This window comes from Myotis myotis, unplaced genomic scaffold, assembly GCF_014108235.1.
Source record: "Myotis myotis isolate mMyoMyo1 unplaced genomic scaffold, mMyoMyo1.p scaffold_m19_p_9, whole genome shotgun sequence".
NCBI lineage: Eukaryota > Metazoa > Chordata > Mammalia > Chiroptera > Vespertilionidae > Myotis > Myotis myotis.
The window spans coordinates 59,305,329-59,327,707 of NW_023416401.1; the positions used below are offsets into that span (position 1 = coordinate 59,305,329).

Genomic DNA, 22,379 nt, shown 5'->3' on the forward strand with positions numbered 1-22,379 from the left:
GGTCGAGAAGACATGTGGAGTTATTTCCTCCTTTATTAAACAGATAGTTTTGAAATTTTAATATTAATACTGTTCTGAACTATTCACACTTCTGTGCTCCATTACCAATTAATTCTTCAAAAGATAGGTCACTTCTTGTATCTGAATTTTTTAATTTGGCCAAGATGTCTCCAAATAAATAACTGAAGTATTACAGAGTATACATTCCATTCCAACTTTATGAAAAACATTTTCTAAAAATTAGCAATTTTCAAATGAAATTTTGAATTTAATTTCATGCTAGGAAGTCAAATTTTATCTCCTGTAGTTAAAAAAGTTGTACCTATTTTTATTTGTTTTCTTATTTTTTTAAACTATATTTTTATTGCCCTACTGGTTTGGCAAAATGGTTAGAGCATTGGCCTTGGGACTGAAGGGACCTAGGTTTAAGTCTGTCAAGGGCACGTACCTCAGTTGCAGGCTTGATCCCCAGCCCTGGTCAGGGTTTATGTGTGAAGTAACCAATCAATGTGTCTCTCTCACATCAATGTTTCTCTCTCTTCTCTGTCTCCCCCCCATCCTTCCATGCTCTCTAAAAATCAATGGGAAAATACCCTCAGGCAAGGATTAACAAGTATATATTACTGATTTCAGAAAGGAAGGGAGAGGGAGAGCTAGAAACATCAATGATGAGAGAATCACTGATCAGATGCCTCCTGCATGCCCCCTACTGGGGGATCAAGCCAGCAACCCTGACTGGGTGAACCATGACTTCCTGGTTCATAGGTTGACACTCAACCACTAAGCAACACAAGCCAGGCTGTATCTATTTTTAAAATAACATTTATTTAGAGCCTTTGGATCTTTCTCTAAGCAAAGTATTGCAAGATGAGTCTTAGGCCAAATTATATAGCCTTGTCAAGTTAATATTTGTTATTGTTTTTTTAAAATATATTTTTATGGATTTCAGAGAGGAAGGGAGAGGGGAGAGATATAAACATCAATGATGAAAGAGAGTCAATGATTGGATGCCTCCTGCACACCCCTACTGGGGATCGAGCCCGTGACTCCGGCATGTGCCCTTGACCGGAATTGAACCCAGGACCCTTTAGTCCCCAGGCCATCGCTCTATCCACTGAGTCAAACCAGCTAGGGCAAGTAAATATTTGTTAACATTTAACAGTATCTCTAGTACTGCTTCCATGATTTCATGTAGCAGTGATGATATGGGGGGTTAGAAGGGGCATATTTTTCAGTATCATGAACCCACTCCTGACATATCAGTACTTTCTTCTTTTAAAAAAAATGTATTTTTATTGATTTCAGAGAGGAAGGGAGAGGAAGAGAGAGATAAAAACATCAACAATAAGAATCTTTGATTGGCTGCCTCTTGTATGCCCCCTACTGGGGATTGAGCCCGCAATCTGGGCATGTGTCCTTGACTGGAATCGAACCTGGGACCCTTCATTCCACAGGTCGATGCTCTATCCCCTGAGCCAAACCAGCAAGGGCCATATCAGTACTTTCTATTAGCTGAGACTAAAATGGAAACAGAACTCCAGGTGTGCATGATATACAGAAAAATGGGACTCTGCATCTTGTGACAGAATGAATATTAACACTGGTTTTGCTGATCATGGCATCTTGAGTGTAGAAACATGTAATTAACTTTAAGATTGATTCTGAGGCAAAAAGAAGCACCCACTTACTACAGCTGGCTAAAGGCAACAAAGTAAGTTCATGTTCTTGGCAGTCACATTAAATTTTAAAAATTAAAATATATTTGCAGAACCTATAAATTTCTTGATTCCAAAGAATTTTGCAGAGTAATATTGTTCATCTAAAAGTAATATCCTAAGCATATATTCATCTTTTATCTGCCATGTAAGTTCAGATTTTAGGATGAGAGATTTTCTCTTCAAAAGCAAACATGAGGGGGAGAGATCAACCAAAGGACTTGTATGCATGCATATAAGCATAACCAATGGACACAGACACCAGGGGTGTGGGGGCATGGGGGGGTAGAGGTAAGGACACATATGTAATACCTTAATCAAGAAAGAAAATTAAAGGATAAATGCAAGTATCCAAAAAAAAAAAAAACAAAAAACAAACATGAGGCAAGATAAAGTTAATAGAAAACGTATTTTCTATTATTTTCTAAGTATATACTGCTGATATAAGCATTTTTTAGAAGAGGCTGTGAAAAACAAAATTTCAAAGGTGGATGGATGTACTTGCAAATTGAAGGCTCATCTGTTCAATGAGAGGAAGAACTGTGGCTGTAGAACTGATTTCTTTGTTGAAAAATCACATGATAAACAATACTGAAATTACTGAACATGAACTCTGAATGCACATCAGAACACTTCTTGACTTGATGAATAAAACAGTAAAAAGGAGAAGCTTCTTCTTGTTCTATGTATTCTTTCATAGCAACTCTCAAAATAAATAAATATCTTTATACTTGAAGGGTAAACCCAGCTACATAAAAAGGCCTGTTAGACTACATTTTTTTGAACCAAAAGACTCCTTAACCAAAACTATTCTTCATTATCCAGCCTCTATAGTTTGCATGTGTTAAGAAAATATTTTAAGACAATAATGTCTGTCCTAGCATTTAAATGTCTGAAAAGGTGAGGAAATTAGATTTAAATATGTATGGTGTCACAAAAATAAGGCTGTCAATTTCATAACGTAAACACAGAATATAAACTGGGATTTTATTTCCTGGGTCAATCCTGAGGATGTCATGTGGATCTCATCTGTCACAGTACCACAAGTAAGGCATATGCCCCCAAAGCAGACAGTCATAAGCAGTGCTCAGTCTGAGTAACAGAATGATCATGAACTCATTTAGGAAGGGGAGCACACTTCAATTTCAAGGACTGTGACACCTAAAAATAAGCAGAATGTATGTAAAACAAAAAAGGTAACATTCTTATAACCTGGATAAGCTGGGACTGGGTGTTTAGAGGAAGTATTTTAGGGAGATGATGGCTAAAGTAAAAATAAGAAAGATTCTGATGATGAGGATGATAAATACATGAGGCAAGACCAGCTGCAGGAAAAGCTTTTTGAATAAAGGCAACAATGACTGTAATTCATGCTGCTATGAAGAAGCAGCAATTTTTCTTGCAGCTGCTCTGGATGAGTAAAATGGTGTTTCTGACAAAAACCATTGGATCATGGTTTTTCTGTAATAAAATTAAAAGGATAAATACATATATCCTTTCAGTGCTTCAATTTCTTTTTTTCAACATAACATAGACAAACTCAAGAAATAAAGCGTTTCTTTAGTTTAGTTCATACAAAATCCATCCATTTCTGGGAATGCAATCTGACAGATCTTATTCAATATGCCTGATAAGGGCAACATCCCCTCTTCTAAAGTACATTCATATCAACCATACACTGACCATACTCCGAGGCTCCAACAGAGCCAAAAGACTCCTTAACAGTAACTACCCGGCTTTGGTGAAGACAGAAATTTACAATTTTCACATGTCCAGATTTTATTTCAAGCTGGTGGTAATACAGTTATAAGTATGAACAACTATATTTTTTGATTCTCAGGAGCATTAAGGATAAATAACTGCTTAAGAGCAATGGGTTTTCTCAAAGGCAGGCTTATATTATACAGCTAGTACATATGAATTTTTTTCCTCCATCCCTTGGTAATGTAATACTAAAGCAATCTATGTTAGGGACCAATGCTTCCCAATAAGACTATCTAGAAATACCACTTTCTGAAGTTACCCAAATATTCTGAAATATCTACAGCTCTGTTTCCATAACAAGCTTTTCTTTGCTGTTTTCCACTTTCTATATCCTCTTTGGCTTCTGTGAAAAATTGTTTCTACACTGCCATATAATACCTTCTGGAAAATTGCTACAGTGTTATAACATCCTATCTAATAAAAGAGAAACATGGTAATTAGTGTCACTCCGCTACCCTTCCCATTGGCTAATCAGGGTGATATGCAAATTAACTGCCAGCCAAGATGGCGGTTAACCGCCAACAAAGATGGCGGCTAATTTGCATACTGCAGGCAGGATGGGACAGCGCCATTCTGCCTGCCCCGCCGCCATCCAGGCCTGCTATCTGTGACCTGGATGGCAGGCGTGACCCTGGCGGTCCACCAGCTGTCACGCCCCCAACCGGCCCTCCCACCGGGAGATCCAGGCTGGCGGGGCGACTGCTGCCTGTCAGCCATCAGTCACGCCTCCTGACAGGAGATCCGGACTGGTGGGGCGACTGCTGCCCGTCAGCCATCAGTCACGCCCCCAACCAGCCCTTCCGCCGGGAGATCCGGGCTGGCGGGGCGACTGCGACCACCAGCAGTCTCCCCGCCAGCCCGGATCTCCCGCAGCAGTCGTCCCTCCAGCCTGGATCTCCTGCGGGAGATCCGGCACTGGTGGGGCGACTGCTGCCCGTCAGCCATCAGTCACGCCCCCAACCGGCCCTCCCTCCGGGAGATGCAGGCTGGCGGGGTGACTGTAACAGCCAGCAGTCTCCCCGCCAGCCCGGATCTCCCGCAACAGTCGCCCCGCCAGACCGAATCTCCCGCAGCAGTCGTCCCTCCAGCCTGGATCTTCCGCGGGAGATCCGGCACTGGCAGGGTGACTGCTGCCCGTCAGCCATCAGTCACGGCCCCAACCGGTCCTCCAGTGTTGACCCAGGCTTCCGGGGACAGTGTGGCTCTCTGTCACCCCAGCTTCCTCATCACAGCTGTGGAAAGTGACAGCAGAGAGGGGGAAGTCCCACCCCCACAGAATCATCCAGAATCAGCCATTAGTCACACAGCTCTCAGTGGCCTGACAGGCAGGACTCTCATTCTCCTGCATCTCAGACGGTGTCAGTAGACAGGTAGGACAATGTCCAAAGTGAAACAGTTGATACAAGGCAGCTCTGTCGCCGAAAAGTGCTGGCGTTATCGACAGAAAATGCCTGCAGAGCAACATGCGTCTGATCTTGAAAGAAGGCGGCGCCTGCGACAGGATGTATCTGAGCAGCTACTGGAAAAATGTCGCTCTGAAGCCGAAAAACAGAGGCACCATCGACAGAAAAATGTCTAAAGACCAAGGTGCCTTTGAAGGGAAAAGAAGGTGGTGGCGACGACAGAATGTCTAGAGAACAGTCATCAACAAGTACTACCAATACCGGTAGGAACTGCCTTCTCAGTGAAAATGGAGTACATGAGAATGCAATTCTCGAACATAGAATATTCCTAGACAGAGCAGGAATATTCCTACCTGAACCCGTTTTCGAACATGGTCAGTTATATGTTGCTTTCTCTCGAGTTCGAAGAGCGTGTGATGTTAAAGTTGTAAATACTTTATCCCAAGGGAAATTAGTCAAGCACTCTGAAAGTGTTTTTACTCTTAATGTGGTATACAGGGAGATATTAGAATAAGTTTAATCACTTTATAAGTCATTATTTGCATCAGTGTTGTTTTTACATCATGAATTTTTTGTTATATCATTTTATTATTGTTTATTTATTAATAAAATTATGTATTATTTTCATACACATTGTACTCATTTCCTTTTATCTCTCACACTTTTATTATAGAGAAAGGGCAAATAGCAACATTAAAATATTTCCTCTAATTAATTCCCTTTCAATGTGCACGAATTTCGTGCACTGGGCCACTAGTATAACACTATAAAACAGAATGTGGTGTATTAACAAAGTTTTAATAATGAAGTACCAAATGTACTCAGTAACAGAGCATGCTCATGTGATGTGCTCAATGGTATACAACACAAAGTCACCATCCTTACACGTGCCCATTCCACTGTTTTTACAGGTAACATCAACTCAACCATACTCTGAACTGTGTTGGAGGCATCCATGTGATAAAAATGTTATTTTTTAGGTTTTATCTTTTGAAATATTATTCACAAGATGTGGCAAAAGTCATTCAAAGAGCTGTAACCGGTTTGGCTCAGTGGATAGAGTGTCAGCCTGCGGACTGAAAGGTCCAGGCTCGATACCGGTCAAGGGCATGTACCTTGGTAGCAGACACATCCCCAGTAGGGGGTGTGCAGGAGGCAGCTGAGCAATGCTTCTAACTCTCTATCCCTCTCCCTTCCTCTCTGTAAAAAAAATCAATAAAATATATTTTTAAAAAAAGTCATTCAAAGAATCTCATAAACCTTCAACCAGTTTCTCCCAGTGGTGACACCTTTAGGAACTAGAAGCCCAGTGCATCAATTCATGCACCAGTGGGGCCCTCTCAGCCTGGCCTGTGGGATCAGGCCAAAACTAGCTCTCCAACATTCCCTAAGGCAGTGGTTCTCAACCTATGGGTCGCGACCCCGGAAAATACATCCTGCATATCAGATATTTACATTACGATTCATAACAGTAGCAAAATTACAGTTATGAAGTAGCAACGAAAATTTTATGGTTGGGGGGTCACCACAACATGAGGAACTGTATTAAAGGGTCGTGGCATTAGGAAGGTTGAGAACCACTGCCGGGCCCAAGGGGTCCTGGATTACTAGCTGGCACAGGCCAGGCCGAGGGACCCCACTGGTGCACAATTGGGGCCGGGGAGGGATGCTGGTGGTTGGCCAGCCGGAGAGGGACTGCGGGAGGACTCCAGGGCATGTCCAGCCCGTCTGGCTCAGTCCCAATCGGCCAGACCCCAGCAGCAAGCTAACCTACTGGTCAGAGCATCTGCCCCATGGTGATCAGTGAACATCATAGTGAGCGATTGAGCAGCATTAGCATATTATGCTTTGATTGGTTGAATGGACGACCGGACACTTAACATATTAGGCTTTTATTACATAGCATAGTACAATATCAAAATCAAGACACTGACAATGGTAAATTACTATTAACTACAGATTTTATTTAATTTTCACCAATTTTTAAAGTTGAATTCATTTATGTGAATGTATAGTTTTATTTACTTTTATCCCATGTACAGATTTGTGTAATCACCACCATGGTCAAAATACACAACTCTATGCCCAGCAGGTGTGCCTCGATGGTTGACTGGTAACGTATGAGCCAAAAGGTCATGATTCAATTCCCAGTCAGGGCACAAGCCTGGGTTCCAAGCTTGATCCCCAGTAGGGGCTGTGTAGGAGGCAGCCATTTGATGATTCTCTTCTCTCATCATTGATATTTCTATGTCTCTCTCCCTTTATCTCTCTGAAATCAATAAAAATACATTAAAAAGCAAACAAAAAGAACTCTTCCACCACTACATAAGAACCACTTAAGTTACCTCCTGTATTTGTACAGTTATCTTTGGATCTTTCTTCTGGTACCTATTATGTGTTTTGCATCTCTAAAGTTACGGCATTTTGAGAGTGTTATGTAAATTGAACCATAATCTTTTGAGATTGACTTTTTTCACTAAGCATTATGCCCTTGAGGTCCATCAGATTGCTATATGTAATAATCCATTTCTTTTTATAGCTGAGCAAAATATTTTTAACTTTAAAGGAATAAAACAATTCTAAATTCCAATAAAAGTTTACTATAATAAAAGGTCAACTTAGAATTTTGGGGAAATTTAATGCCTACTTGGCACTCTAAATTAAACCAACACTCCCCAAATATTCCCAGATATTAATTCAAGCAAGGATAAGATATCATCCACAAATATCTGAGTTTTAAAAAGACTAAATTCAACAAAAAAATGTATGTAACTTACCCCATCCAGGTGGCAGGGGACCAAGAGGATCAAATTCTTTATTTTGTGTTGTTGCAAACAAATCTTGATTCTAAAGAGAACAACAAAAAGGGTGAAATATTGGACTTGGACAAATTGAGAGCAACCTTGTAAGTTCTGATATGCTTTTCCTGGCCTTGTGCAACATAACACACTCTAATAGAGTTCACATCTTAGAGAAGTGTCACATGATCATGGATAAATGCCAATACACTTTGGTGGAGAAAAAAAAAATTCGTGCAAACAATATTTAATGTTTCAAATTATTTGAAAATCAAATATTACAACTGCATAATCCTCATTCTCTCCCCCCCCATGACCACTTTTTCCTTCTTAGCTACAAATCAGTAAGTTAAAAAAATACTTCTGAGTAAGCAACAGTTTATTCTTGTATTATTATTTATTAATTATTGTATTAACAACTGTAAACCAATTTTTGCTCACACCTGTGTATAACCCCCCAAAATAATTTATAAATAACAGTACTGAGTCATCAGAGAAAAGAAAAAAATCTTGTATTTCTTTTTTTTCTCTATAAAGTTGCATATTTTTAATATATACTGTGTCAAATTAAAGTGCATATTGTAATGACTAAATCAACCACCAAAATGACAACAAAAAAACACACAAAGAAACATAACTAAAATGTCAAGAGCCATAAAGATAAAGTCATTAGAGGAGATAAAATTAAATGATACAAAATACTTGATTCAATCAGTCAGGAAAGGATAAATACAAGAGGTAGCAAATAAAAGCCAAACACCAAGATGATAGATTCAACACAAATACATAGAAATTTATAGTAAATGTTGATGAAATAAACTTCCCAATTAAAAAAGCAGATATTATCAGACTTGAGAAGAAAGCAAGAAGCAACTAGTATATGTTGTTTAAAATTACTAGTCGAGCCCAGTTGGTGTGGTTGAGCATTGACCCATAAACCAGGAGGTCACAGTTCAATCTGCGGTCATGGCACATGCCTGGGGTGCAGGCTCAATCCCCAGTAGATGGCATGCAGGAGGCAGCCAACCAATGATTCTCTTTCATCAAAAAATCTTTTATTTCTAACTTAAAAAGAGAGGATCACATACAGAGCATAGTATATACAAAGAACTATGGGAAGAGAATCAGTGGAGCAAGAACAGGTGGTCAAATGACTAAAAGGAAAGAATTCCAGTTGAAAAGAGTTGATAAGCCTAGAACTACATACAAGACTTAATCAGCCCTAACAGGTTTGGCTCAGTGGGTATAGTGTTGGCCTACAGACAGAAGGGTCCCGGGTTTGATTCTGGTCAAGGGCACATACCTTGGGTTGCAGACTTCGCCCTGGCCCAGGTCCTAGTCAGGGTTCCTGCAAGAGGCAACCAATCGATGTGTTTCTCCCACATCAATATTTCTGTCTTTCCCTCTCTCCTCCAATCTTTCTAAAAATCAATGGAAAAATATCCTCGGGTTAAAAGAAAAAAGAAAAAAAAGACGTAATCTGTCATCATTTCACCCATGTACTGTATTTTAGTATGCCTTTCTAAAATGTGTAAACAGTCCTAGCGGGTTTAGCTCAGTGGATAGAACGTCAGCCTGCGGACTGAAGGGTCCTAGTTTCGAATCCGGTCAAGGGTTGCTGCCTTGATCCCTAGTAGGGGCTATGCAGGAGGCAGCCAATCAATGATTCTCTCTCATCATTGATGTTTCTCTCTCTCTCTCTCTCTCTCTCTCTCTCTCCCCCTTCCTCTCTGAAATAAAAAAATATATTAAAAAAATAAAATAAAATGTGTAAACATATTCTTACATAACCACAATACCTTTACCACACTCAGCAAAATCAATGTTAATTGTATCACCTAGTACTCAATCCTTCATTAAATGCAGGATTGCTTATTCGTTCAAATCAGATGCAAAGTCATCACATTACATTTGGTTGATTCTTTGTCTCAATCTACAGTAGGTTCCCCCAATTGATTTTTCCTATGCCACTGACTTATTGCAGAAACTGAGTTAACTGATTGAAAGTTTTAAAGCTTGTAAGAGAGATACCCGTTTCCGATATAACAGCTCTTGGAAGATAGACCTGTCAAGAACTGGTCTTGCCAAAACCGGTTTGGCTCAGTGGATAGAGCGTCGGCCTGCGGACTGAAAGGTCCCAGGTTCGATTCCAGTCAAGGGCATATACCTGGGTTGCGGGCATATCCCCAGTAGGAGATGTGCAGGAGGCAGCTGATCAATCTTTCTCTCTCATCGATGTTTCTAACTATCTCTCTCCCTTCCTCTCTGTAAAAAATCAATAAAATATATTAAAAAAAAAAAAAAAGAACTGGTCTTGAGGGGACTGGGGGGAAAAATAAAAAAATAAAAAGAACTGGTCTTGCTCTTCTTGCTAGATGCAATAATAAAAAGGAGTAAGAGTAGGGAGGCCAGGAAGAAACACTATAAAAGAACTGAACCCTGATTATAGAACATGTCTGAAAAGTTTGGCATATGAAAAACCATTTTGATTATTTTCTAATACCCAACCCTATCCCTCTGACCCTCCCTGGACAGGTAAGCTGTGAAGCCATGGGCCAGGAAGAGCTATCACAGTGTTACATCAACAACATATACAACCTGAGGTTAAAAATGCTCATATATGTGTCCACTGCCCTGTAACCAGGGTCAGACAAAGGCAAATTTATATGCCCAATAACTAGACTTTTTCAGCAACACCCCATGACCCCATAACTTTTTATGTAGTTGATATTAAGAATATTCAATTCACCCTGGCTGGTGTGGCTCAGCTGAGTGTCATCCCGTGTGGAGAGGTCACCAGTTCCATTCCCAGTCAAGGCACATGCCCGGGTTGTAGGCTTGATCCTCAGTAGGGGGCATGCAAGAGGCAGCCTATCTATGTTTCTCTCTCATCAATGTTTCTATCTTACTCTCTTCCCCACCCCTATCTCTCTCTATAAAATCAATTTAAAAGGTACTGAAAAAAAAAAAGGAATGTTAAATTCATTCAATTCAGTTCATGTCCCTGGCTAAGTTAAGGAAAACTAAAATAAGTTCTTTATAATTTAAAACTATTCTATGGCAAGACATTCTATAGCAAGAGCAAAAAGTAAGAATTTCAGAAAATTAGTCAAATTATTTTGAATAGGAGAAAAGAAAAACAAACAAAAAAAATCATGGATATCGAGTAAAAGCTACAATTCAAGCAAAGTTCCAAAGACTTTGAGAATCAAATTGGTCAGGTTTAAAATGAAACCATATACTGTAGGTGCTCCAGAAATTTGCTAATTTGCCTTTAATAGAATGTTTAAAAAGATTATGCACTGTAAACGTGAGACAGAAGGTACATTTACAATTGTGAATATGAGGGAAAGAAAACATGAAAACTAATACTTCTAAGCATATAGTATGTGCCAAAAACAAGAAAACTTATTTTACAGAATCCTCAAGAAAACCCCCTGTAGTAATTATAGGTATGTTATAAAGTAACTAATGGCCCGGTGCACAGAATCGCACACATTGAAAGGAAATTAATTAGAAGAAATATTTTTATATCGCTATTTGCCCTTTCTCTGTAACAGAAGTGTCAACCAAATTCACGATCGACAATGACAGATCAAAACACACGCATGCGTTTGGCGCCAGCGAGAGCTTTATATGTATTGTGCATGCACAAGTCAACTTAGCCTTTTATAGATATAGAATAAACTTGTTTAGTTACACCTGCTTTCTGATGTAGCTAAACATTTTCTGCCTAGTGAAGCACCTCAACTTCTCTTTCAGTTAATTGTCAGCAACACAGCAGTAAATATCAACATGAAGCAGATTATTATTGTAGATTATGCAGGGAGAACAAAGGGTAAAATATTTAACTGCAGCAGTATTTGACCATATTCTGTGCAGTGAGAAAACCTGAAATCATTTTCAAGGTCTACCATTTCTTACTTCTTTTTAGTTGGGTCAAGTTTCTAAGCTTTCTAAATCTCTGTTTTCCGGCTAATAAAAAGAAAATAGGATTCTACCAAGTCTCCTATCTACCTACTCCAGGACTTCTGTGAGGATCAAATGAGATGAGGCACGGGGAAAAACTTCACAGACATTTGGTTAAAGTGTAAAATGTTTCCATCTAGCTATAAAGCAAGTCATGTTCCTGGGCTGAAGAAACTCCAAGGAGGCTAGTTGTCGCTAGGGAGAGGAAGCCAGGCGTTGCTATGTGATGTCATTACCCAGCGCCCACAGCAACCGTTTCCAGGCTGGGCTGTGGGCTGCATTTTGTGTCATGGGGTCTTGGCAGCGTTGGTTATGATTTGGTGGGCTGTCGCTCCAGGGTGGTGGCAGGGCCTGTGTCCCACTTGGGGGAAGCCAAATTTCCTTTGTGGATATCATGGCAGCTCCTGCGTTGAACGTCTGTCCCCTGCTGGTCAGTGCGTGTCATAGCAACCGGTCAGACACTTAGTATATTAGCCTTTTATGTATATACTAGAGGCCTGGGGCACAAAAATTTGTGCACTCGGGGGCGGGGGGAGCGTCCCTCAGCCCAGCCTGTGCCCTCTCGTAGTCTGGGACCCCTCGGGAGATAACGACCTGCTGGCTTAGGCCTGCTCCCCGGGGGATTGGGCCTAAGCTGGCAATCAGACATCCCTCTGGCAGCCTGGGAGCCCTCGGGGGATGCCCACTTGCCAGTGGAGAGCAGACCTAAGCTGCAGTCGGACATCCTTAGCGCTGCTGAGGAGGCAGGAGAGGCTCCCACCATAACCGCTGTACTGGCAGCCATCAGCCTGGCTTGTGGCTGAGCAGAGCTCACCCATGCGGGAGCGCACTGACCACCAGAGGGCAGCTCCTGCATTGAGCGTCTGCCCCCTGGTGGTCAGTGTGTGTCATAGTGACCAGTCATTCCCAGTCCTTCTGCTGTTGGGGTCAGTTTGCATATTACCCTTTTACTATATAGGATAGAGGCCTGGTGCACGGGTGGGGGCCGGCTGGTTTGCCCTGAAGGGTGTCCCGGATCAGGGTGGGGGTCCCCACTGGGGTGCCTGGCCAGTCTGGGTGAGGGGTTAAGGGCCGTTTTCAGGCTGGCCGGCAACTGAAGCTCCCGGTCTCTCCTTTTTTTCTTTTCTTTTTTTTTTATTCTGGGATTTATTTACCTTCTATAATTGAAACTTTGTTGCCATCACTGGTGCTCCCAGCTCTGAGGGCGCAGCTGGCTGAAAGCAGGTAACTGGGGTTTGTTTAGCGTCTATAATTGAAACATTGTTGCTTTCAGAGCTTAGAGCAGGCCGTGGCAGGCGGGGAACCTTGGCTTCCTCCATCACTGGAGCAAGCAAGCCTCCTGCTCGCTTCAGCTGCATGGCTGCCGGCCACCATATTTGTTGGCAGTTAATTTGCATATCTTGCTGATTAGCCAATGGGAAGTGTAGCGGAGGTGCGGTTAATTACCCTTTTTGTCTTTTATTAGATAGGATATAGATGATTCTTGATAAGGTTAGTTAACTTACTCAAAATCATATAGAGAAAGTGTGGAACCAAGATTTGAACCCAGATGTGTCTGACTCCAAAATCCATGCTCTATCCACTGGACACCCATGTAGAAACCAGCTTTAAAGAAGGCAGAAAAGCTAGTCATTAAAACCTAGAAGAAATTTGTCCAGGTGTACCAAAGCTGATTATAATTTAGAAAGAAAAGAAAATGTAAAACAACATAGAAAAACAAAAGGGTAATAAGGTAGACAAGAGATAAAAATTGATACAGTGATAGCTATCTACAGAAGTTGGCAGGAAAAATAATTGTGTAAAAAAGGTAATCCTATATAATAACACCCTAATATGCAAGTCGACCAAACAGCGGAATGACTGGCCACTATGATGTGCATTGCCCACCGAGAGGGAGGCAACTGGTGGTGGCGATTGGGGGGCAGGGCCAACCAGTGGGCGGTGCCAGGCCGCAAGCCAAGGTGGCTGCCAGCGGGGGCACCCCCAATCACCCTGTCTGCCAATCTCCCTGCAGAGGGAGGCGATGGGCAGCAGTGGCAGGGGGCAGAGCTGGTGAACAGGTGGCGCCAGGCTGCCAGCCAAGGCAGGTGCCAGCGGGGGGTCCCCCGATCGCCCCCCCACCCACTGGTCACCCCACAGATCAGCCCTGATCGCCAGCCAGGCCTAGGGACCCTACCCTATATATTGGGAACAGTCTCAGATTTAAAAATTAAAATCTGGCAACGCTACTCTAACACTGAATAAATAGGATGATGTAGTGATGACATGCATGGATGGCTTGCACATTTTGTGGTCAGCCCTGATACTGACACTTATAACTGTGTGACAAAGCCAATTACTTAACTTCTCTCTGCTTTAGTTTTTCCACCCATAAGATGGGGAAAATAGTACTAATGCCTCAGAAGGATCATGTTATGTACTACTTTTTATAATCAGGGCAAAAAAATGTAGCTGCTCATAAAATAGCAAGATGCCTTTCACTTGTATAAAAAGTATGGTCACTGGTGTGTGCAGCGTCCCAGATTGCGAGAGGGACATTCCCTGAGGGCACAGGCTGGGCTGAGGGACACTCCCGCGCCCCCGCCCCCCAGTGCACGAATTTTGTGCACTGGACCTCTAGTCTTAGTCATAATCAGGTAAGGCTGACAATAAAGGTGAATTTGTTTCCTGACCACTGTGGCTCAGTGGTTGACCATTGACTTGTGAACCAGGTCACCGTTCAATTCCAGGTCAGGGCACATGTCCAGGTTGCGGAGTTGATTCCAGTAGGGGGCATGCATGAGGCAGCAGATCAATGATTCTCTCTCATCACTGATGTTTCTATCTCTCTCTCCCTCTCTGAAATCAATAAAAAAACATTTTTTTAAAAAAGGTGAATTTGTCAGTGAGTGATACCTAGTATGATGAGGTCCAAGAAATACACAGGATCATGGAGAAAAGAAAACAATGCTTAATGAAGACAGATGACTTTACTCTAGTGGATTCTAAATGGGATTGTACTGGTGGTGGTAGAGGGCAAGAGATGGCAATGAAGAGGGTCAACTTCTCTTGAACTCTTATAGAGTTGACTTTCTTTAAGTTCTACATACTATTGAAAACAAATCCCTCTTGTTAATCATGTAGGATCAAATTTCTCCAAGAACTATTTTCTTTTCCTCAGAGAAAAGATCTGTGATTCTCAAAGACTGTAAAACTTCTAACATCAAAGATTGTATGACAGAGAAACCAAGATGGCGGCATAGGTTAACGCCGGAGATTGTTGCCTCCAACAACCACTTCAAAAAACAACTAAAAGACGGAACGGACATCATCCAGAACCACAGGAAGGCTGGCTGAGTGGAAATTCTACAACTAGGAGGAAAGAGAATATCATACCCAGACTCAGAGGAGGCACAGTGCTGAAGTGAAATACTAAGGTGCGGAGTGCACGCGGAGCGGGCTGGAGGCGGAGGACGCGGTTGTTGTTTTCAATCGGGAGGGAGTTTCAGACTCTGAGCTCCAGATCCGGGCGAGTCTCTAGGGAGTCAGACTCAAACGGGAGAAGCGGGACTGTCTGGCTTCGGTCGGAACTCGAAGGCAGCTTTCTCTCTGAGGTTTGCAGCGGTTGCTGGGACTCTGTGAGGCAGAGCCCCTAGGGACGGAACTGAGAGCAGCCATAACTGCTCGCTCCGGCCCGCCCTGTAGATCCCCGGGGACCCGCCCCGCCCAAGCCCTGCGCAGAGCCATTTGCCGGATAGCCTCAGGCAAAGGCTAGATTAGCACTGCCCTAGAGATCCAGCACAGAAGCTCTCCCACTGCAGATACAGCGGATTCTCATAGCCAGTTAGCCTGGAGGTCAAATCACCCCCGGTATTGCCGACAACAATCAAGGCTTAACTACAACAAGACTGCGCACAAAGACCACTAGGGGGTGCACCAAGAAAGCATAAAAAATGCGGAGACAAAGAAACAGGACAAAACTGTCAATGGAGGATATTGAGTTCAGAACCACACTTTTAAGGTCTCTTAAGAACTGTCTAGAAGCCGCCGATAAATGTAGTGAGATCCTCAAGAAATCTAATGAGACCCTTGATGTTATGATAAAGAACCAACTAGAAATTAAGCATACACGGACTAAAATAACAAATACTATACAGACTCCCAACAGCAGACCAGAGGAGCGCAAGAATCAAGGCAAAGATTTGAAATGCGAAGAAGCAAAAAACACCCAACCAGAAAAGCAAAATGAAAAAAGAATCCGAAAATACGGAGATAGTGTAAGGAGCCTCTGGGACAGCTTCAAGCGTACCAACATCAGAATTATAGGGGTGCCAGAAGATGAGAGAGAGCAAGATATTGAAAACCTATTTGAAGAAATAATGACAGAAAACTTCCCCCACCTGGTGAAAGAAATAGACTTACAGGTCCAGGAAGCGCAGAGAACCCCAAACAAAAGGAATCCAAAGAGGACCACACCAAGACACATCATAATTAAAATGCCAAGAGCAAAAGACAAAGAGAGAATCTTAAAAACAGCAAGAGAAAGAAACTCAGTTACTTACAAGGGAATACCCATATGACTGTCAGCTGATTTATCAACAGAAACTTTGCAGGCCAGAAGGGAATGGCAAGAAATATTCAAAGTGATGAATACCAAGAACCTGCAACCAAGATTACTTTATCCAGCAAAGCTATCATTCAGAACGGAAGGTCAGATAAAGAGCTTCACAGATAAGAAAAAGCTAAAGGAGTTCATCACCACCAAACCAGTATTATATGAAATGCTGAAAGGTATCCTTTAAGAAGAGGAAGAAGAAGAAAAAGGTAAAGATACAAATTATGAACAACAAACATGCATCTATCAACAAGTGAATCTAAGAATCAAGTGAACAAATAATCTGGTGATCATAATAGAATCAGGGACATAGAAAGGGAATGGACTGACTATTCTTGGGGGGAAAGGGGTGTGGGAGATGTGGGAAGAGACTGGACAAATATCGTGCACCTATGAATGAGGACAGTGGGTGTGGAGTGAGGGCGGAGGGTGGGGCGGGAACTGGGAGGAGGGGAGTTATGGGGGGAAAAAAGAGGAACAAATGTAATAATCTGAACAATAAAGAATTAAAAAAAAAAAGGATTGTATGACAAACCATTAATATATTTCAGTGTATGTCACCATTACTGCAACATTACTCTAAAGAAAAATATGTAAAATTTAAATGAATTTCCAAAAAGGAAATTTTAAAAAATACATTTTTTTTATTGATTTTCAGAGCGAGGAAGAGGGAGAGAGAGACTGAAACATCAATGATGAGAGAGAATCATGGATTGGCTGCCTCCTGCACGTCCCCTCCTGGGGATTCGAGCCTGCAACCCGGACATGTGCCCTTTACCAGTATCAAACCCAGGACCCTTCAGTCTGCAGGCCGACACTTTATCCACCGAGCCAAACCGGATAGGACCAAAAAGGAATTTTTTTATACCAAACATAATTTGGTTTTGAAGGCAGAATAATATTATTTAACATAATCCAATAAAAAGCAAATTTCTGTAGCTTCCCAAAACATCAAATAATTTATCAGGTATACTTTACCTTTATACATTGCAAAGTGATTAAATTCTATCATTAATTTTGTACAACCACTCAAGAGTCAGATGTTCTTAGATTCAAGCCTTCAAATGTTCTGCTAAGTTAGGTAGTACTAAATTTAGAACTGTTTTAATTATTTTCAAATTGTTTTGGTTTATTTTTACTATTCTTTTGTCCATGGCTTTTAAGTTGTCCTAAAATCTTTTTTTTTTTGACATTAACAAAATAAAGGAGGTTGAACTTCAGGAAATTTCAAATAGGAAAGAACAAACCAGATACACAGAATGGTTGAGATAAGGTCTAAAAACAATATCAATAGCAACAACTAGGTTGCCAACTTACATACACCTTCCTTCTAATTAGTGCTTTATATTTCCTATTCAGGAAAAGGTAAAAACCAAATATTCTTAAGTTTATAATGCAACAGGTTGCTCACCCCATAAATGAATCTCTGATTAAACTGCTGCATTGCTCCTTGAAGCTGACTACGCTGGAGCTGCCACTGTTCATAGTTCCGGACGGATTCCAATGTTGGCCTCTGCCACGTTGTTGTTCTTGTGAAATGGTCAACATAATAAATACGTCCCATGTTGTCAACCCTGCGTTCCCAGCTAAATCAGAACAAAATACAACCTAAATCAACAAATACTTGTGAAACAGATAAGAATTAAACAGGACTTCATCTTGGCCCTGGTGCATGTTTAGTAACATTTTACCTTAAGAAACTACTTGTGATTTACCTGAAGCCTTTTATTTTATGTATTCTGAAATGGTCTATTAATGAACTTAAACACAATGTCTATTTAGTAAGTCTCAAATAGTCATTAAGAAAAAGTTTTCATTTTCTTTCCAATGTTCTTGTCATTGTTGCAAACTTAATAGGGACATAATTTATCTATATATCTATATATCTATATATAGATATATAGATATATATATTCACAGATATCAAAAAGCACTTTTCCACAAGAATACAATTATCTAATTTATCATTTCAAATGAGAACATAATATTAAGTAAATTGATATAATAACTTTGAGATTTCTAACTGATTGATTGTTTAGGCTTCTTCCCAATTTTCTGATATCATAAATAGTAAAATAATAAATACCTTTAATATATCAAAAAGTTTTTCCTTCCTTTGTATTTTTTCTTTAGGATAAATTTCCTCAGGGACTTACTAAGAGTATGTGCATTAATATGGTTATATATACTTCCTGTTAGAACTGTAACTAATTTATACTACCCCCAGCAATGTTATGAGGTAAAGATCCTCCACAATTTCACAATAAATAGTACCTAATGATTTAACAAGTAAAACAGTGCCTTTTAGTTGTGTACTTAAGACTATTACTAGCAAGATTAAATATTTCCCCATGTCTGCTATGACTAACCTTGAATAAAAATACATTTCTTCCAATTATATAATGTAAATGCTCAATATCCTGCATTAAAATATTCTTTTTAAAAAAATATTTTTATTGATTTCAGAGAGGAAGGGAGAGAGAGAGAGAGATAGAAACATCAATGATGAGAATCACTGATCAGCTGCCTCCTGCATGCCCCCTACTGGGGATTGAGCCCGCAACCTGGACATGAGTCCCGACCTGGAATTGAACTGTGACCTCCTGGTTCAGAGGTCGATGCTCAAACACTGACCTATGCCGGCTGGGCTGTATTAAAATATTTGTTAGCCCTGGCCAGGTGGCTCAGATGGCTGAACAAAATGCCCTATACCCAAAGGTTTTGGGTTCAATTCCCATGGGGCACATACCTAGGTTGCAGGTTCAATCCCTAGTCCGGGAAAGTACTAGAGGCAACCAATCTCTCTCTCTCTCTCTCTCTCTCTCTCTCTCTCTCTCTCTCTCTCTTTCAAATCAATAAACGTATCCTAAGTGAGGTTTAAAAATAAAGTTTTATATATATATATACTTTATTTATATATATATATATAATATAGGGATTTTATCCTCATTTATATGATAGGGATTATAATTCTTACTCATTTAAATAATTAGTCTTAAAGAAACTAATCCTAAAATCCAGTGGTTTGAGGCAGTTAAAGTTCAGAAAGAAAAACCTGGAAGTAGTAAGACTTATAGAATCTTTAGGTTAAAACTGAGTGAAAATTGAGTGAAAATTATGATCATTCATTATGCTCCATCAAGTATCTGATTCTCTTCTTACTAGTTTACATTTACCACAAAACAAAGTGGTTAAAGACAGGAAGAGTTGAAAAGTAAGAATGTAGCGAAGGTTTTGTTACAGACATAATCTATAGTTCTGAATACACACTTTTTCTCTTCATTAATTCAGATACTTACCCAGGAGGTAGAGGTTCTGGTCTATCCCACGTTGTTCTTTTTTCAATATGATCTACATAGTAAACTCGCCCGTGCTGGTCCACTCTCTGCTCCCAACTTAAACACAAAATTAAAAAGTCTGGGTATGGTACTTATCTTTAATCCTGTCTTTGCCTTTTTGTCTTATATGACCATGAGAGGCTTGGTACACGGATTTGTGCAAGGGGGGGGGGGGGGGGGTGTCCCTCAGCCTGGCCTGCGGGGATCGGGCCAAACCGGCTCTCCCACATCCCCCGAGGGGTCCCAGATTGCGAGAGGGTGGTTCTCGGGTAACACGCCCCGGAATCAGCCTCCCTCCTCTCTGGTTCTGGGTGCATTCCCCGAGAACTGCAGCTGCCAAGTCACTGCAGCTTGGCAGCTCCTGCGTTGAGCGTTTGCTCCCTGGGGTCAGTGCGCATCATAGCTACCGGTCAGACGGTCGAACAGTTGCTTAGGCTTTTATATATATAGAATATTATAGAACTGAGGCAAATAAGCATGTCAGTATATAAAGAAGATATGAAAAGAATTTAGGAACAGAATCAAGAAATGTTATACTGAGAGTGACACATAGTGGATGAGATCGCCTCTGCAGAAGTATCAAGTATCTGCTCTAGGAGAAGCCTTTTATTTCTAAAGAGGCTAGAAACAGACTCAGGAAACAGTCTGTCTCAATCTGGTCAAGGTATATGCAGGACTTAAGTGGAAAAGAAAGCTGTAATTAAAACAACGAAATCGAAAGAAAAACTAAAGAACTACTAACCGAAAGACAAAGAATTACTTGGATTCTAGAAACACTGAAATCAAAGAGTAAGAATTTATCAGATATGTCAGATATATCTCTGCAATGGACAAACTCATTCTGAGTATTCTAGTCTCCTTGGTAAGGTTTACCTCCAAAGTAAAGAAGACTAAACCATCATAGCTTAGAAGTACCAATCACTTCTAAGAGCACTCAGTTTCTCTTTGGTAATCCCTTGCACAAACAACTTTCTAATTTGGCTTCCCATGGAGGCTTTCCAAAAAGGAAAATGGTCTAACTACCCACACAAATCTATCCTATCTAATAAAAGAGAAACATGGAAATTGGCATACGACCGCTACCCTTCCCATTGGCTAATCAGCGAGATATGCAAATTAACTGCCAGCCAAGATGGCGGCCGGCAGCCAGGCAGCTTGAAAGTAACATGAGGCTTGCTTGCTTCAGTGACGGAGGAAACCAACATTCCCCGCCTGCCTTGCCGGCCTCTGAGCCTGCAGTTTAAGAAACATTGTAACAAATATAGAAGCTAAACAAAACCCCAGAAACCTGCTTTCAGCGAGCCAGGGATCTCAGAGCTGGAGTTATACATTGTTTCGACTATAGAACCGAAACAAACCAGATACCTTCTTTCAGCAGCAGAGGCCTCAGAGCTGGAGCCAGAACTAAAGCTGGCCCAGAATTAAAAAAAAAAGAAAAAAGGAGCAGTTGGGAGCTTCAGTCGGCCTGAAAAGAGCCCTCAGCCCCTCACCCAGACTGGCCAGGCACCCCAGTGGGGACCCCCACCCTGAAGGATGTGTGACCAGCTGCAAACAGCCATCATCCCCTCATCCAGGCTGGCCAGGCATCCCAGTGGGACCCCCACCCTGATCCAGAACACCCTTCAGGGCAAACCAGCCAGCCCCACCCATGCACCAGGCCTCTATCCTATATAGTAAAAGGGTAATATGCCTCCCAGCACCAGGATCAGCGGAGCCCAGAGGCCTCCCGGCACTGGGATCACCGTGACAGGGGGCAGCGCCCAAACCCTCTGATCGCCCTGTGGCTCTGTGTGTGACAGGGGGCAGGGCCACAACCTCCCTATCCACCCTGCTCTGTTCGTGACAGGGGAAGGCGCCCCAACCCCCTGATCAGCCCTGCTCTGTGCCTGATAGGGGGGAGCTCCCCAACACCCTGATCGCCCTGCAGCTCTGTGCGTGACAGGGTGCAGCGCCTCAACCCCCTGATGGGCCCTGCTCTGTGCATGACAGGGTGCGGAGCCCCAACCCCCCTGATGGGCCCTGCTCTGTGTGTGACAGGGGGTGGCGCCGCAACCTCCCCACTGACCCTGCCTTGAGTGTGACAGGGGGCGGTGCCCCAACCCCCCAATCGGTCCTACCCTGAGCGTGACTGAGGGTGGCATCGCAACCTCCCAATCTGCCCTGCTCTGTGCATGACAGGGGAAGGCGTCCCAACTCCCCAATCGGCCCTGCTCTGAGCCCCACCAGGGGCTGCACCTAGGGATTGGGCCTGCCCTCTGCCACCCGGGAACAGGCCTAAGCCAGCAGGGCGTTATCTCCTGAGGGGTCCCAGACTGCGAGAGGGCACAGGCCGGGCTGAGGGACCCCCCCCCCCCCCGAGTGCACAAATTTTTGTGCACCGGGCCTCTAGTATATATATAAAAGCCTAAGCAACCATTAAGACCAGTAGACCTGTGATGTGCACTGACCACCAGGAGGCAGACACTCATGCAGGAGCTGCCCCTGGTGGTCAGTGCGCTCCCAAAGCCAACCTCCCGCAGCCGGCCAACCTCCTATGGTCCCTCCTCTCTGCCAGCTGGCCTGATCAGTCCCGATTGCCAGCCAGGCAGAGGGACCCCACCCATGCACAAATATGTGCACCGGGCCTCTAGTAATATATAATCTACTTACCAATTAAAATTCTCAACATGAGAGCTTATTAATATATTAACCAGCCCTAGCTGGCTTGGCTCAGTGAATAGAGCATCGACCTGTGGACTAAAGGGTCCCAGGGTCTATTCTGGTCAAGGGCACATGCCCAATTGTGGGCTCGATCCCCA

At 42.2% G+C, this 22,379-nt stretch overlaps 1 protein-coding gene across 13 annotated transcripts in view; it reads right to left on the bottom strand.

Moving 5' to 3' along the window:
• The window catches only part of ITCH (itchy E3 ubiquitin protein ligase), a 128,071-nt gene that overhangs the window by 35,025 nt on the left and 70,667 nt on the right, over positions 1-22,379 (bottom strand). For all 13 annotated transcript variants that reach the window (XM_036322858.1, XM_036322857.1, XM_036322861.1 and 10 more), the window contains 3 exons: positions 19,543-19,638; positions 17,655-17,829; positions 7,660-7,729 (listed from right to left, as the gene is read on the bottom strand). In XM_036322858.1, coding sequence (XP_036178751.1) covers positions 7,660-7,729; positions 17,655-17,829; positions 19,543-19,638 — 341 coding nt within the window. The remainder of the gene's footprint in view (positions 1-7,659; positions 7,730-17,654; positions 17,830-19,542; positions 19,639-22,379) is intronic.